This window comes from Leuciscus leuciscus (assembly GCF_965113295.1).
Source record: "Leuciscus leuciscus genome assembly, chromosome: 1".
NCBI lineage: Eukaryota > Metazoa > Chordata > Actinopteri > Cypriniformes > Leuciscidae > Leuciscus > Leuciscus leuciscus.
In genome coordinates, this window is record NC_138725.1 from 61876636 (window position 1) to 61892772 (window position 16137).

General features: G+C 37.9%; 2 protein-coding genes across 2 annotated transcripts in view; one reads left to right on the top strand and one right to left on the bottom strand.

The window, feature by feature from the left end:
• On the top strand, positions 1-11350 carry c1qtnf6a (C1q and TNF related 6a). Its single transcript, XM_082162314.1, has 3 exons — positions 1-674; positions 3594-3770; positions 5996-11350. Exons 2-3 carry the CDS (start codon positions 3602-3604, stop codon positions 6541-6543), a joined length of 717 nt encoding a protein of 238 aa, XP_082018440.1. The 5' UTR covers positions 1-674; positions 3594-3601; the 3' UTR covers positions 6544-11350.
• mgat3a (beta-1,4-mannosyl-glycoprotein 4-beta-N-acetylglucosaminyltransferase a) overlaps positions 9737-16137 on the bottom strand; it is an 18564-nt gene continuing 12163 nt past the window's right edge. Inside the window, exon 3 of the mRNA XM_082162220.1 lies at positions 9737-16061. Coding sequence (XP_082018346.1) covers positions 14823-16061 — 1239 coding nt within the window. The 3' untranslated portion in view covers positions 9737-14822. The remainder of the gene's footprint in view (positions 16062-16137) is intronic.

Below are 16137 nucleotides of genomic sequence, written 5' to 3' on the forward strand. Positions count from 1 at the left end.
CCCACCATGATAGAAAAACAATGTGTTTTCACAGAAGTGCATGGTGAACTAGTAAGTTGTGCAGACATTTTGCCTGAATTTCTTATGGGAGATGAACATGAGTTTCCAAAGACCAAAATCTTGTTATTAATTCTCCTGGGAGATGAACATGGGCCTCTAAAGACCAAAATCTTGGCTATTCATGTAACAAGCCGCAGCCTGCAAATTATACATGCTGTACAGGCCGCATTGAGTTTATGAGCGAGTTCACTTGTGTGTGTGCTTATAAATGTGTATGTTCATAAATGTTGTGGGTCTTCACATGGTTTACTCTGTTCTAATATAGAACAGGGAAACTTCTGAAAGAAACAGACAAAAACGGATCTTTCTGAAAACAGTTTGTTTGGACATAGAAAGATTTCATGGAAGAGTTTTGACCGACACTTTATATTAGAGAAAGGGAGAAAACAAAGAAGAGTAAAATAAATAGGAAAGTCTGTCTCAGCTGGGAGACTCTTTGAGTTTATGTTCAGGAATGGGATGGAAGAAAGGCACTGAGGGTGAATTAGAAAGCAAGAAAGGGAGGGAGAGAGAAAGAGGGAGGGAGAAATGAACTGACTGAGGATTTTTCCCTGTTCTTTTTCTCTTCTCAGCGCACTGACCCAACGGCAGCAGCACACACATCAAAAAGTACTGTAAGTTTTGCTTACACACACACACACACACGCACACATGCACATACAATCACACCAGAAATGAACTGCTTTAGTTCATTTAGGCTTTTTTATAAAGGAAAATTAATTTAGTGGCAATTTTTGTAAGCAAACTGTGCAGCCTCATTAAGGTGATCCGTAAGTTACAGTGCTCAGAAAGTTTTTGCGAGCTAGTTAACATCTTTCCAGCAGATGGACAGGCTGGACAGCTGAGCTGCCGAGACAGAGAGCATGTGGAAAGCGTTCATGCTCTGCCACGGCTGAAACCCGCCTGCTGTTTTACAGTACAGTAATACTGGAAGATAGACTTCATGTATTTTGTTTTAGCACCTTTTAATAAAGGATTTAATTAAGTTGATGCAGGTTTTAAAAACATTTTAATTTTAAATGAATGGACGATGGAACATTTAGCTGAATTTTAGCTTTATTTAAAAGTAGACCTACTAAAAGTATTTTTTTTAATAATGAGCCAATGCATCTTGAATTCTTCCAAAACGTGTTTTTGTCTGACCCTGATTCACTATGGTAAGTGTTTATATTTTAGACGAGGCGGGATGGTTTTCGTGGGAGATTGTGTAGCGCAGCCTACGTCACTCGCCCGTGCGTGTCTCGTCATGATCCGTAAATAGAGAAAAGTTGCTCCAGCTATTGAGGTGTGTATGGCTTGGGAGTGGAAATGATTTGAGCCTCATGTGTTGTAAAGACGGAGATGGCGTTTTTATTACTCAACAGGTGAGTAAGTTATTTTATTGAACAGATAAACTGCCATATGCCATATAACAGAGTTCATTGTAAAGCATTGTCTATAGTGAAGGGTCATTTCATTATAGTTGTTGTAGCGCAGTGCTGGGATTTATTTTCAAAGTACTAGCGTGTCTATTAATGGGTAAAGCTACAGTAACGTCTTCAGCTTGTCAGCTTGAGATCCTCTCCATCTAAACTGGTTAATATCTAATGAATATGTTTAATCAACAGTAGGATAAACGCATTCATCCGCGCAGTCACGTAGAGCCGAAGCACAACCAAAACAATGTTCTTCCGCAACATGCATGAAGTTTTGTTTTTAACCGCTAGAAGGACAAAATGTTAGTGTACATTTATTGTAATAGTGTATTTTTGTTTAATGCATATTTAATGTGCATTAATTTAATTGCATTTATTTTTTACAAAAATAATCGGTGGTTGAAGACCTTTGGATTAGAATGTGATGTGTTGTTATTTGTTTGTTTGTCAATTAATCAAGGACTGATCATTTTTTTATGAATTTGAGTAGTGGTTTATCCCATAATTATTCAATACAAGTCGATGTATTTCTGTCACCTGCTCTTTTGCAATGGAAATTAGCTTGAAAGTTGTATGACTAACCCTTTTAATTTTCATGCTAGCTTTACCAAAAGCTTTAATTTTCTTATGGGTCTCAACATGTCAGACTCAACAGTCTGTTATAGTATGATGTAATACAGAGTCTGCCTTCAGATCATAAACAAATAAAGCTCAGCACAGAGAAGAGCTTGACACTGTATTGCAGATCCTCCCAGCTGTGCTGCTGCTTTCCAAGTGAGATCCAAAAGTCCAACACTCTTTTTGGTCTCTTCACTCAGGAACCTGGAAACACAGATTTGGTGCTGACATGTTCACCTTGTGCATCTGAATGATCCATTATGGCTTGGTGAACATGACCGAATGCATTTATTAGTGGAGTTGAGCTTCTGTTTCAAACGTACACTTCCGGGTTTGGGGTCTGTAAAAGTGTTTAATGTTTTTGAAAGAAGTCTCTTATTGCTCACCAATGTTGCATTTATTTGATCAAAAATAATAATACAAATGTTCTGTTTGCATTTATTTTAAATGTAATTTATTCCTGTGATGTCAAACCTGAATTTTCAGCATCATTACTCCAGTCTTGAGTGTCACATGATCCTTCAGAAAGCATTATAATATGCTGATTTGCTGCTCAGGAACATTTTCTTATTATTATAAATGTTGAAAACAGCAAAATGTTGCATGTTTCCTGATGTTGCCGTCCCTGTATCCAATATCAGCATGGATACAATTTTTCTACCCTTTTTTAACAATCATTTTCCATTCTGTCTTCTTGAATGATGTTGGTTTCTATAAATATTTGCTGGTCAACCACCGACAAGGAATGTGATTTTTAGGCTTTTCATCTTGATTATATGATGTTTTATATAATCCACTGATTTAAATTCCACTTCTTCTGTGCAAGAACTGCTCACTTAGACAGGAAGAGATGTTTGACCTACATGCAGGCTAAAGCATCCAGCCAGGTTTTTTTAGTTTTAGTTTTTTGTTGCTACTTTGGGCCAGTTTATCTGAAGTACATTATACCATAATCATTGACATCATGGCAAAAGTTAATTTGAATAACTGCACAGCAGTCTCCATCTGATTGGCGCTATATGATTCCATGGAAATTCAACACAGCCACAGTGTTTACATTCTTTAGGGCATTCAACCTGTGATTAGTATCAGTACAGAAAGTATTTTAACATCATACATTCTTAGCAGACATGAATTTAGAAGCGTTTTTATCTCATGAGAATTAGCAGATGAACTTTGGCAGATACGAGCTGGATTCTGTCGAGCGGAGAGAAAGACAGGCAAGACAGACTGAACTCTGTTAGTTTAGCTGTAGTAATGTGTGCAGGTTGGACTCAGACCAACAGAAACATTAATCTGTGTCCTGAAAGGGCCTACATTTGTCAGGCTGCATTCCACTTAGAAGCCCCTCTTTCTATTTTTCAGGATTACACTAATCCAGTCTACCTTAATGATCCCACTAATAAATACACAGTCTCACATTATCGAAATAACAACAGTGTGTGGAACGTTATTATAGGGAGCGACTCTTATAAGTGCATATTTATTCTCTTTTCTCAGGTCGCACCATGTTTGGGTTCCTCCTGCTTGCCTGTCTGTCTCTACATCTGGTAGTCTCCGTACCTCAACCGCCCTGCCGTCGATGCTGCGACCACCTCCCACGACAAGATGACGCCGCAACCTTAAGAGAAAGCATGCCTGAGGTCCGCACATACATCAACATGACCATTCTCAAAGGTACCCGAAAGTCTTCAAAAAGTGCTTTAGCTCAAGACCAAATGCGATGTTTCAGAGTCAAATAGCATCAGAAGAAATTATAGAGCGGGCGGAACTTTGAAAATCTCTCTGTACACTCTTAGAAAAAAGGTTCAATGGGGTTCTATATGGAACCCTTAGATTCTTGACTTAAAAAACTATTTTATGCCAAAATGTTTCTGTATAGGGAGAAATGTCTTAAGTGATTGCATAATACTTTAATGTTTTAGTGGTTATTTAATTTTTTTCTGGTAATAAAGTATATTTACAAGCTGTTTCATTCATAAAATTTTATTTAAAACAAATTTAATTAAACTAAATCCATACAACTATCCCATGATGAGAATCCCTAAAAGGTTCTATGAAGCGCCTGATAGAATCATTTAAGGTTCTATATAGAACCTTTTCTTCTAGGAGTGTATAGCTGAATTTCCCTGTTTCCCAATCTTTCGCTTGTCTGTTGTCTGGCACAAGCATCTTGGGATATTGGAACTGAACTGCAAACTGAACATAACTGTAATTCAACTGGGAAATAATGTGTTTATTGAGCTGAATGATTGGAATATGTTTCCTCTCAGTGAGCCTCAGTTAACCTCTCTTGGCTCAGAAATATCTGCTCTGCTGGAGGCCCTCTTGGTGGACAGGAAGTGACAAACCTGGCAGGAAAGGTGCTGATGTGGCGAGAACCGTTACGAGACAGTTGTTTTATGTGTCTGTGTATGCACATGTGTATGTGTTTGTTGCATGTACAGAAATGAAGCCTGCAGGAAATGTGGTTTGTGGAAATTTTGAGCTGCCGAAATGGTACGTTGACAAAGATGGACAAAAGAAAAGAAACTGAGCCCAAGTTAAGTGCGTTTTTTTATTTTTTTGTTTGTATGTTTTTTTATTTTAGAAGCTATGATTTGAGATTCTTGGGACTTATTTTAGTCTGCCAGAAATTGCGCTTGTGCCTTTTCGGATTTCAACATTGGTATAGGAACACTTTATAATTAACATTTGTTAATGCAATAAAGGGATATTCACCCAATTTTTTTTATTTTTTTTATTTACTCACCCTCAAGTTGTTTCAAAACATGGATGAGTTTCTTTCTTCTGTTGAACAAAAAAGAAGATATTTTGAAGAATGTCAGTAACCAGACAGTTGATGTGGCCCATTGACCTCCATAGTACTTTTTTTCCTACTATGTAAATCAATGGCTACCGTCAGGCGTCAACTTTTTGGTTACCAACATTCTTCAAAATATCTTCTTTTGTGTTCAACAGAAGAAAGAAACATGTTTGGAAACAACTTGAGGGTGAGTAAATGATAACAATTTTCATTTTTGAGTGAACTATCCCGTATCATGCAACCAATTGTGAAAGAACTTAACTTGGCGATTTTGTTTGAATTAGGAAAAATTGTGTTGATCTACGGTTGGTTTTCAGGTCTAATGGCAGAGCAAAGGTTTGAAGATAATCTTGCTGAGCAAATTATTTAACCCTGTAAAGCCTGAAAAAGAAAAATCTAATTTCTAAATGAAACACTTTATTGAAAAAAAATGTTTAAACAAAATTTTCATGTGCTTTTTTAAAGTATCATATTTGCTACATCAGGCTTTTAAGGCTCATATAATATGATATAGGAGAATATGGAGCTTATACTCGAGGTGGGGAAAAAAGACCTACATTTTATTCAAAAGACCAAACTGAGCAAAAATATGTCATTTGGTGCAGATGTTGTTATTTATATGAAAACAAAAGTCAGATGAAATCTTAATATGAAGCTTGTAATGTAAGTCTGTGAGATCTGTATAAGAGATACAACAGTATAAGAGACTATTTACATAATCAGATATCAGATCTCAGTGTTCGGTTTGAAATATTACTCGTATAGCGTTTCATTTCTAAAAGTTCACTGAAAAAAGACGTGTCACGATCTGAAGGGGAATGTTTCTAGAATTATGCTAAAAGGCATTTTATTTGCTAAAAAAATATATTGGCATGTACTAGATTGTGTATAAAAAGCAAAGTTTTCATCATGTTGCTAATTTAGAGGCCTTTTAATTTAATTTAGAGACACTAAATTCAGGCTTTATAAGGTTAAAAACTGTAAAAATGTTAATAATGTCCACCTGAATTATAGCCTAATACATGATTTAGTTTCCTTTAGGCTTCTAGCTCTTTTTCCTTCTGCTTTTTTCTGACTTTTCTGACATCTTTTCAAGGTGACAAGGGTGACCGTGGAGAAAGGGGCACTCCTGGGAAGCCTGGGATTGAGGGTTCCCCGGGACCACGAGGGTCTGAAGGCCTTCAAGGAGATAAGGGACAAGCCGGAGCCCCAGGTGACGCCTGCAAGTCTCAGCACTCTGCTTTCTCAGTCGGCCGGCGGAAGTCTCTTCACAGCGTTGACAACTACCAGGCCCTGATCTTTGACACCATCTTCGTCAATGCCCCCGAACACTTTGACATGTTTGCTGGGAAGTACCGTTGCCACATACCAGGAATCTACTTCTTCAATGTGAACATCCACACGTGGAACTTCAAGGAGACGTACCTGCACATCATGCAGAACGACAGCGAGAAGGCCATCGTTTACGCTCAGCCCAGCGACCGCTCCATCATGCAGAGCCAGAGCATCATGCTGCCTCTACAGGAGGGCGACGAGGTCTGGGTCCGTCTTTACAAGCGGGAGCGTGAGAACGCCATCTACAGCGACGACGTGGACATTTACATCACCTTTAACGGATACCTCATCAAGCCTGAGACTGAGTGATGCCAGAAACGACGGCGGGAAGGACAAGAATGAAAATGTGCCAAAATGCTTGAGCGGTGAAGCAACTTGAACAAAACTGAAAAGCATCCAAACATTTCATATTAGATTTCTGCAGTTTAAACGAACCCCCCCGAATGCAATCTGCTTTTCATACTTCCACAAGTCTCGTATGAAGAAAACCAGTAACTGTGTCCAAAATGAAGTCCGACGATTCTCAACTGGTGGATCACGACCCAAAAATGGGCCGCGGGTCTGTTCTGATGGAATAACAGTGCTAAATACAAATTAAAAATGCATCTGATCATGTAAACATCTGTATCTAAAAAAAAAAAAAACTAAAAAAGGAGAAAACACTTCCCATATCTTTTGCTGTTGACGTCCAAATCTGTGCGTCCAAACTATACAGTTTCTATACAAAATACAGTAATTTGGTGTTATTTTATTTCATGGTAAAAGCTTGTCATATTAGACGGATGCCCACATGGGCAGGTTGTGCAATGTTATCTTCAAAAACAAATTTATGCAAAGTAAAGAACATATGCTCCTGTACATCAGATATGGGGTTTGGTGCCAACCACATGTTTTGAATTATTAGCTGTCAAGAGCATCAAACCATAGAAATGCTAAGATTCATGGTAATACTAATACAAATGTTAGATTTTAAGGACAGTTCTGTTAACTACTGGATAATAAACAGTTAAAATCTGAAGCAAAACCAGTTGAGGACCACTGATGTGGCCCAGATATTTAGGTCTGTGTTTAGACTTTTTCAAATCAGGCAGGGTCTACCTAAGATTTATCAGCAGCGTCTGGGAAATGGAAACTGGTTTATGTTAGTTGTGAAAGGATGTTTACATGGTGTGACTGACTATTTGATCCTGCCGCTGGTCTTTTCTGACCTTTAACAGACATTAACAGGCAACTGGAGTCGTAACAGAACAAGTTCATCACATTGAAGCATGAGGTAGCTGTAGGATGTTCTGGGTGGTGTTTAGTGGATTGCTGTGTGGTTGCTAGGGTTTTGTAGATGGTTGCTAAGTCATTGCTTACTGTCCCAAGTTAAAAGAACCCAAGAACTAAAAGTTTAAGACATCTGGTCAGGTTTTTTTCTTTTTTATCTTCTTTTGTGGGGGGTGGGGGGAGTCTAATATACACTACTGTTCAAAAGCTTGAGGTTGTTTTTTTAGATCTTTTTTTGAAAGAAGTCTCTTATTCTCAAAACCGGTCAATATATTTTAAAATGTAATTTATTCCTATGATCAAAGCTGAATTTTCAGCATTGTTACTCCAGTCTTCATTGTCACATGATACTTCAGAAATCATTCTAATATGCTTAACCTAACCGTTACCAATGTAGTTACTTTCTTAGGTAAGTGCATGTACTGTAAAATAAAATGCAACCAAACAAAAATCTTACTGATCCCAGACTTTTGAACGGTAGTGTATTTCAAGAAAACGCCATCAAAAACAAGTCATTTGCCAGTTTTAAATGGGTAGAGAGCCCTGAGAAAGTCAGCTTTGAGTGTGTGTGTTGGTGTCTGGCTCTGTTTATTGGAGGGAGGGGGGGCTTTTAGTTGATGTTAAACAGGATGTATGTGGCTTTCCTATTTCAGTAGCAAGAATCCACTTGAGAGAGACTCAGATGATAGAAATATAGAGAGGGAGAGCAAGATTAAATGTTCTGAAACCACAAGGTACAGATCTGTGCCCAACACATGACTTAAAAGAGTCTTCAATACAAGCTGATTGTTGGTTTAGTATCTTAATCCGGCTTCAGTCTGGTCTACAGAATCCGGATCTCAGGAATGTATTTATTCTGAGATGATTAAGTAAAGAAATGGAGCTGAGGAAAAGTAAAACACAACACAATTGTTGCCTAAGGAATCAGGTGCTAAAAATCATTTGTATTTTGACATACTTGACAGTGATTTTAAAAAGGCTTTGGTTTGTATATTAAAGGAACACGCCGACTTTTTGGGACTTTAGCTTATTCACCGGATCCCCCAGAGTTAGATAAGTCCATACATACCCTTTTCATCTCCGTGCGTGCCGTAACTCTGTCTGACGCACCCACCGCTAGCCTAGCTTAGCACAAAGACTGGAGGTAAACGGCTCCAGCTAGCATACTGCTCCCAATAAGTGACAAAATAACACCAACATTTTACTATTTACATGTTGTGATTTGTATAGTCACAGCGTGTACAAATAACAAGGTCACATGAGACACAGCCATCTTCTAACCGTATACATACTGGGAACTATATTCTCAGAAAGCGAAGCACTACTTGGGCGGAGTGATTTGCTCGCAGCACCTGAGAAGCCCCGACACCGTACCCGTGGTGAGGAGAGAGTTCGCTCAGAGTTCGAGTAAATCACTCCGCCCAAGTAGCAGTGCTTCGCCTTCTGAGAATATAGTTCCAAGTATGTATAGGGTTAGAAGATGGCTGTCTCATGTGACCCTGTTATTTGTACGCGCTGTGACTATACAAATCACAACACGTAAATAGGAAAATGTTGGCGTTATTTTGTCACTTATTGGGAGCAGTATGCTAGCTGGAGCCGTTTACCTCCAGTCTTTGTGCTAAGCTAGGCTAGCGGTGGGTGCATCAGACAGAGTTACGGCATGTACGGAGATGAAAAGGGTATGTATGGACTTATCTAACTCTGGGGGATCCGGTGAATAAGCTAAAGTCCCAAAAAGTAGGCGTGTTCCTGTAACATCTCAGTGGTGCTAAAAATTATTTGTAACACATCAGGTGCTATAAATGACATACTTGACAGTGATTTTAAAAAGGCTTTGGTTTGTATATTAACTCAGTGGTGCTTTATGTTAATGTACTGTATGGATGTCAAGCATTTTTTTTTTTATTGATGATTTTTAATGACACAATAAAGGGTTAATTTCACCAATGTCGACTTGAGAAGTCATGAATGGAAGTTTTCTTATTGTTTCTTTTTTTTTTTTTCTGGAAAGTTTCAGCCTCAAAAAAAAAATTAGGGTAAAAAAAATTCTAAAGATTTCAAAATATAGTGTTATTCATTTAACCCTGGTTCAATGTCAGCCATTGAACAGAGGAAAAATGCTGCTGTTCCCACACCCTCTAGTGGTGAATGGGAATAGCGCATGTCATTACGATCACAATAAAGGAGACTAGCTGTCATATTGGTCACTTATATAGAAAACATGACTTACTGAAGAGAAAAAGTCTGATTTTATTTTTCTCGAATAAATATTCCATACAAACAAGTCACTTCCAACACAAATTATCAATTGTAAAAGCAACTATAAACTTCTCCTCTGAATACGACACAAGATCAATCAACATTGAGTAAAATTATCCAAATTATTTCCAACATCCCTGTGCAACAAACATATGAAAAATACAATCTCATTTCATTAAATACAATCTGAAATATAAGTAATTGCACAGCAATCATTAAACAATGACTGCAGTAAAGCATAGTCCAGTGTGTTAACATTTGACTCATTAAACTACTGTACTTAATGCGTTGGACAGGAAAAACAACCATTTAACCTACTGATTGTTATTCAATAGTACAGATTATGGCTTCTAATTTCTCTACAGGAAGTACAATCGTTCAAAATGTTGGCACTACAAAAACATTTCTCATGTAAACAACAATTACTTGATTTTCTCTGTAGGGTCACTGTTACACAAATCAGATTATATTACATAATGTAAAAGAAACAGTTCAGACACAAATGTAATTTCTATCAACATATAAGAGGAAATGCTTAACAAAATATTCCAAGTAACCTATGTGATCACGAGACATTTAAAAAAACAAAACCCAAACCACAAAAAAAAAAAAAAGTAGTTTTGAAGCATAACCAACTTCTCTTTCCACACTATGTTTGCATGTTAAATAAACCCTCTGTAAATAAACAATAGAAATGAAACTCTTGTAAATTGTTCCTCTTAAGCAGCCTGGTGTTGTTAAGATATTTAACAATGTTTTCAGAGTGTACAGATCTGAGAAACTGCTATCTTTTGTCTTTGTAAATACTCAAAAATCTCTCATAATAACCAGCATTTTAGCAGGTCACACAAGGTTGCATCTCTGCCATGTAGGAAGGGGAAAAAGACAAAGCAGCAGCTCAGATTTGACTTCGGCTCACTGCCCCTGTGAGATCTCTCTCGGGTAAACAGACAGTGGCACTGTTGCCCCCTGGTCCAATAGAAAGCAACCACCCACCTACTGAGTGACTAGAGCCAGTGACAGTTCCGCATTATTTCTAAACCTCGTCAACTTGGCAAGATTCCTACCTGAGATAAAAAGCAAAAATGAAGCAGGATCACACAAGCAAGAGTGCTGATACCTCAGCCGGGCCAATTTAGTGCAACAACAGCAGGGTTACGAGTGTGATTTCTTTGAATAGGCCTACAGAATTTAAATAAACATGGTCTACTGTGATGACGTGTTTTCACAGTTATCAACATCGCAAATAGAGTTAAATTTTAACTATTAAGTTAAGTTTTATAGTTACTAATTTAGTTAGCCTATTACCTTGGCAGTAAATGTAAAAAACCGACGTCAAAATTTCACATCATTGTTCTATATGCTGTAGCCTAATCCATCTAGCCAGTTAGTTTATTTTTTTAAGTTATTTTTTTTCTATTAATTCACAGGAGGATGTTAACAGCAGTCAAAATGGCACATTTTAACCTTTTCCCTGCCAGCATTTTAGATCATTTTCACGTCATGGCCCCTTGAATATTTAGTCATATGAATATCTGAACATGCAATAGCCAATCAAAAGAAAGAACAGACCCTCTGCTTAAAATTTTTTTATAAAAAAACGTTAATTTTAATAAAAACGTTTATTCTAGCTTCATGCATTCTTTTTTTTATTTTTATTTTTTAAATCAACACTTGGATAAGTAAAAAAAAAAAAAAAAAAATGCAACAGCTGAGAAAATCACGTTTTTAACAAAGACTAGCCTACATCTGGATGGTGCGTTCAAGTCATCTCATAGGCCAGGGGTTCCCAAACTTTTCCATGACAAAGTCCCCCAAATACCACTAGGTTCTGGCCAAGGCACCCCTTCTGCAGGATGTGTTATTGAATCCATCGACAATACTACGGCAAATGTAGAAATAAATAAATAAAACATATAGGTGAACATCAGATTGTGTGATGGTGTTTGATACCAGCCAATCAGAAAGATTATAGAGATGCACTGATTACAATTTTCTAGGCCATTCCGATTCTTCATTGAGTTTGAACTTCCGATACAGATTTTAGCCGATTCCGATTTCATTTTTTCTAACCACTTCACAGCACACACAAATATTTATTTTCTATATTTTTTTTTTATAAAACACCACTTTTACCCAAACTGATTAATAAAAACAAGTTTAAATGGGTACATTTTATATAAATATTTTTGAGTCTTCATTTTCTTTTCTGACATAGCCTACTCCCGTTCTTGTTAAAACACACTATACATGCAAATTATGTGCATTTTAGGTACTTTTTGTGTGAAATCATATTTATTTTGTCCATCAAAAGAGTGCATTCACTTAAATTGAGCGTGAGCAGCTCAGCAAAAATAGATAACTAATAATAATAACACTAATCACTACTGCTCACGCGCTGCTCCTGCTCTCGGTGTGAATGCACTCACTGAACATGCACGCCGAAAAAAATTTGCGCCGCTCGCGCTTGCGGTCTGAAACAAACGGCAGTAACTCACAAGGTTTCCTCAATGTGCGTTCCGTGTGCACGTGTGATGCTGATGTTGCGCGATGTTAATCATGCGGCGCCCGAGTACATTTGACTTGCATAAAATCGGCATATGTCAGACTGAAAATCACGTGAAAATCGGCCAAATCTGCAGGTCACCAGCCGATCAATCAGTTCATCTCTAAAAGATTAGCATTAAAAGTATAATGTTCAGATAGGCTATGCAACAAATTATTATAATGCTATTTCATAACAATACTCATATAACAAATATTTTTACGTTTTTTAACTTTTTCCCCCCAACTTGCTGCGGCCACCACTTTGAAACCCCCGGTCATAGGCTATAGATCGTATTTACGTCGAGTTGAACGCACATGAACGCCACCACAATGTCGTACGAGTGGGAAGCTCGAGATTTTCTTTAAGACCCCGATCTTTACGAGTTGTTGGCTTGTCAGTGAGAACACCCCAATACCGAAAGGTATTTAGCAGTGATATTGTCAGGCTTTTCTATTTACAGCGAAGTAAGCTAATTACCTGCACAGAATATGATGGCATTAGCCTACAATATAACTGTAATTTATAACGATAAAGTTTGCAGTGGCTTCATAATTTAATTAAAAACATGAAAAACCAAAGCACACCTGATGCACATTTCTTTGTTCTTCATTTTCTTGAACTAGAGTAGAACCTTGCTGTATTTTTGTGTAATTAATTAAGAGGAGGTACACACCGACATCTTACTCCGCCGAAAGTGACGTGAACGCACCGGCCGTCGTAAACACGACTTACAGTCGTAAGTATGAACTTCCCAGGAGGACTTGAACGCACCATTATTCAGAACGATGATCAAAACATAGATGGAGTAGATCGAGTCCATGCTTTCACAGTCCTAATAGCCCGTCATGGGTCTACATTTTTTTCAGTATAACGTTAGGCAGTTTTGATTTATATGCTGTTTAATGTTTGTGATCACGTTATTTTGCATAATTTATGCAAATTAATACATGATATTGCATGTTCAGGAGATACATTCTCAGAAGATGCGTAATAGCGCCCTCTACCGTAAAACAGTGAAAACACGGAAACCCGGAAAATTCCATCAATGACGGGAAAAGAGGAAACATTGTGGATGAGGCCAATATTAAAGTTAACACTTAAAAATAGCTGCATTTAAATGAAACAGTGCACTTTTAATGTTTGGTCTAATGCAATATAATTTTAACTGGCAAAGTGAAAGTTAACTTTGTGAAAGAATTCCCTCCTCTAAAACCTAGAGCGAGGCGCAAAGGACACTAGGTCATTGGTTTGATTCCCTGGGAACGCATGAATTGAATTCACACACATGAACATTTGAATTCTCTTCATTTTGAACCTCAAGGTTTGAATGCCCTTTTTAATGCCATGCTTTCTAAAACTTCCCATATTTGTCTTGGCTATGTTTGTTAACTCATAATATCTTTCCTGTTGCTGCGTTCTGCTGACACAGCAAACTCAGTTCCTGACAGGAGTTCCGGTTTCAACGCACAATCTACAAGATTCACATCAGTGATACTTACAGCGAATGCTTAACGTATCTGTATCCAAGCCCACAGAGCATGACAGACCCTGTGAAAGCCTTGAAACTCAAGCCATCAGCAAGATCTTACAGACTATGATGGGGCCATTAAAGTTCAGTAGACATTAAAGTGGCATTGCAGCTGCAATATCATTGTCATTTAAAGTGTAAAAATAATTAGAAATATAAACAATACTCATTAAGATTTTTTTTTTTTTTATCATCTTGTACAAACAAGACAATGAAGACCACAAGACCACAAATCCATCCAATTTTAAAATTAGAAATTTGTCAACGAGGTAAGAAAGAAAATTAAAAATAATAATTTTAAGATATATTCTTTGAAAACAAGTATTTACATATTATTTTGTATAAATAAGAATGTATTTTATATTACTATTGTTTTTATATTATTTGTCTTGTTTAAAGTTGGCATGAAAGGAAAGTTGTAATAGTCTTTTCTGCTACATTGTGAAGTATATCCGAGTGAAACGGCTTCTCAAACAACAAAATAAAATGTAGGGCGGGACTTGATTTTGTCCATGGGGAATTGATTGGATGGTTGTGGTTTGCTATTGGTGTGATGTCATGTGAGTGACAGGTTCTCCCGCCCTCACGCCAGTGAACACATCATAAGAGATGAGATGAGCTGCAAGAGGGAGGTAAAGTTATTTTGATTCAAGATTATGAGAGCATATTAATTTTAAAATAATAATGATTTGCATGGATAAATACAGCAATATTCCATAAAAATACTAATATTTGTCCATTTTGACTTCATGCTGATTTTAAAGGATGATTTTTTTTTACTGGAAAAAAGAGAGAGAATAGTGATGACTTATCTTAAGAATCAAAGCATCAATGCAACTAATGCACTAAGGCAATTTTTACAACAGTCCCGATATGACTGTAACACTCTCTCTAGGTCTCCATTATGAATACAGAAACATTAGGATACAGAAACTATCAGATAAACTTAGAAAATGCCTATTTGAAACAGATCCGTTTCTCTTAACGTTTCTCTTTGGTAAACAGGTTCTCCAGCAAGTAGCGATATTTATTATAGTTATCCAGGAGGTATTTGGGAGCGTACATATGCTCTTTGGGGTTTGTGGGTGGGTAGTTTGGTACAGACCCATCAAACCAACCTCCTGTACCTATTAACTCTTTGATATAACTTATATTCCGTTTCTCACTGTAATCGCCCCAACGTGGGAAGTCTCCATTCTGAGCTGATATAAGCTTGTAATAAATCCCTTCTGGTTTGAAACACCAAGAGCAGTGCCATCCAGCATAGTGAACAGGGCTTCCGATGGCCCACGGTACTAGAATGCGTCCCGTGGAGTTCTCATATTCCCGGAATCCCGACATGGAATAATAGGATCGGCGGCGAAGAAGAATCCCATCACCCTTGTAAACCTTAAAGAGCATAGCTGCCGTGCAAGCAGATAAGATGTTTAGCGTTCCGAACTGCCTCCAATAAAATCCATATAGGGATTTGCGCATGTATATCCCAACCGGTTCCGACCAGCCGTCGTAGAGTTTGAGGAAAAGGATTCCATCTCGAGCAGGAATTTCATCTGCATCATCGATGATGAAAACATCATCCGCTTTGAGGCCCTCGATCCTTGACATTCCATTTTTGGTCAAATATGTGCGCAGGTAATCATCCATGATCCAGCCGTCCTCACGGCCGCCCACTGGAAAGTGGTCCAGGAAGACGTACATAATCTTGTGCTTAATGTAATCGAACGTTCCGTTTAGGAGCAGGTGCCGGAAATAAAGAGGTCTTGTGTCCCCGTACGCGGTAAAGTTGGATTCGCAAACCAAAAACACGTCCACAACATCTGCAAGTTCGTGAAATCGAGCGTGTAGCAGGTCAAACTCATGGTTGATGTTGATGGCATTGATGACTCGACGTGGAACTTTTCTGGGTTTTACTTTTGACTTGGACGGGAGATTGGAGTGATACACAATTGTAGGTATGCCACAGTGAGGGCCGTGCCAGCCCTGCCAACAGGGACACTGAACCACCTTCTTGCCTGCATTGATTGTGTCGTCTTTGGAGTTATGTTTCAGTAACCTGTGGTGAGAAGCAGTGTCGGCCATATCCGTACCCTCACGGAAGCACAGATCTCCGGATTTGGTGCGGATGAAAAAGGGTGTGGAATCATCATGGAGTACAAAGGTACGTTCATGAAGTTTCCCACCTGGAGGATCTGGCAGAATCACATTTAAGTCATATTGATTCTGTTTGGAGGAAAAGAAGATTATTATTAGAAATACAGTTTAATATATTTGTAGACAAGTGACATTCTTGAGTGCT

What these genes read in the sequence shown, in the direction of transcription:
- c1qtnf6a (XM_082162314.1), top strand. Translation starts at nt 3,602, where the DNA reads ATGTTTGGGTTCCTCCTGCTTGCCTGTCTGTCTCTACATCTGGTAGTC. An exon ending in CAACATGACCATTCTCAAAG is followed by an intron (nt 3,771 to 5,995) that starts GTACCCGAAAGT and finishes CATCTTTTCAAG; the next exon opens with GTGACAAGGGTGACCGTGGA.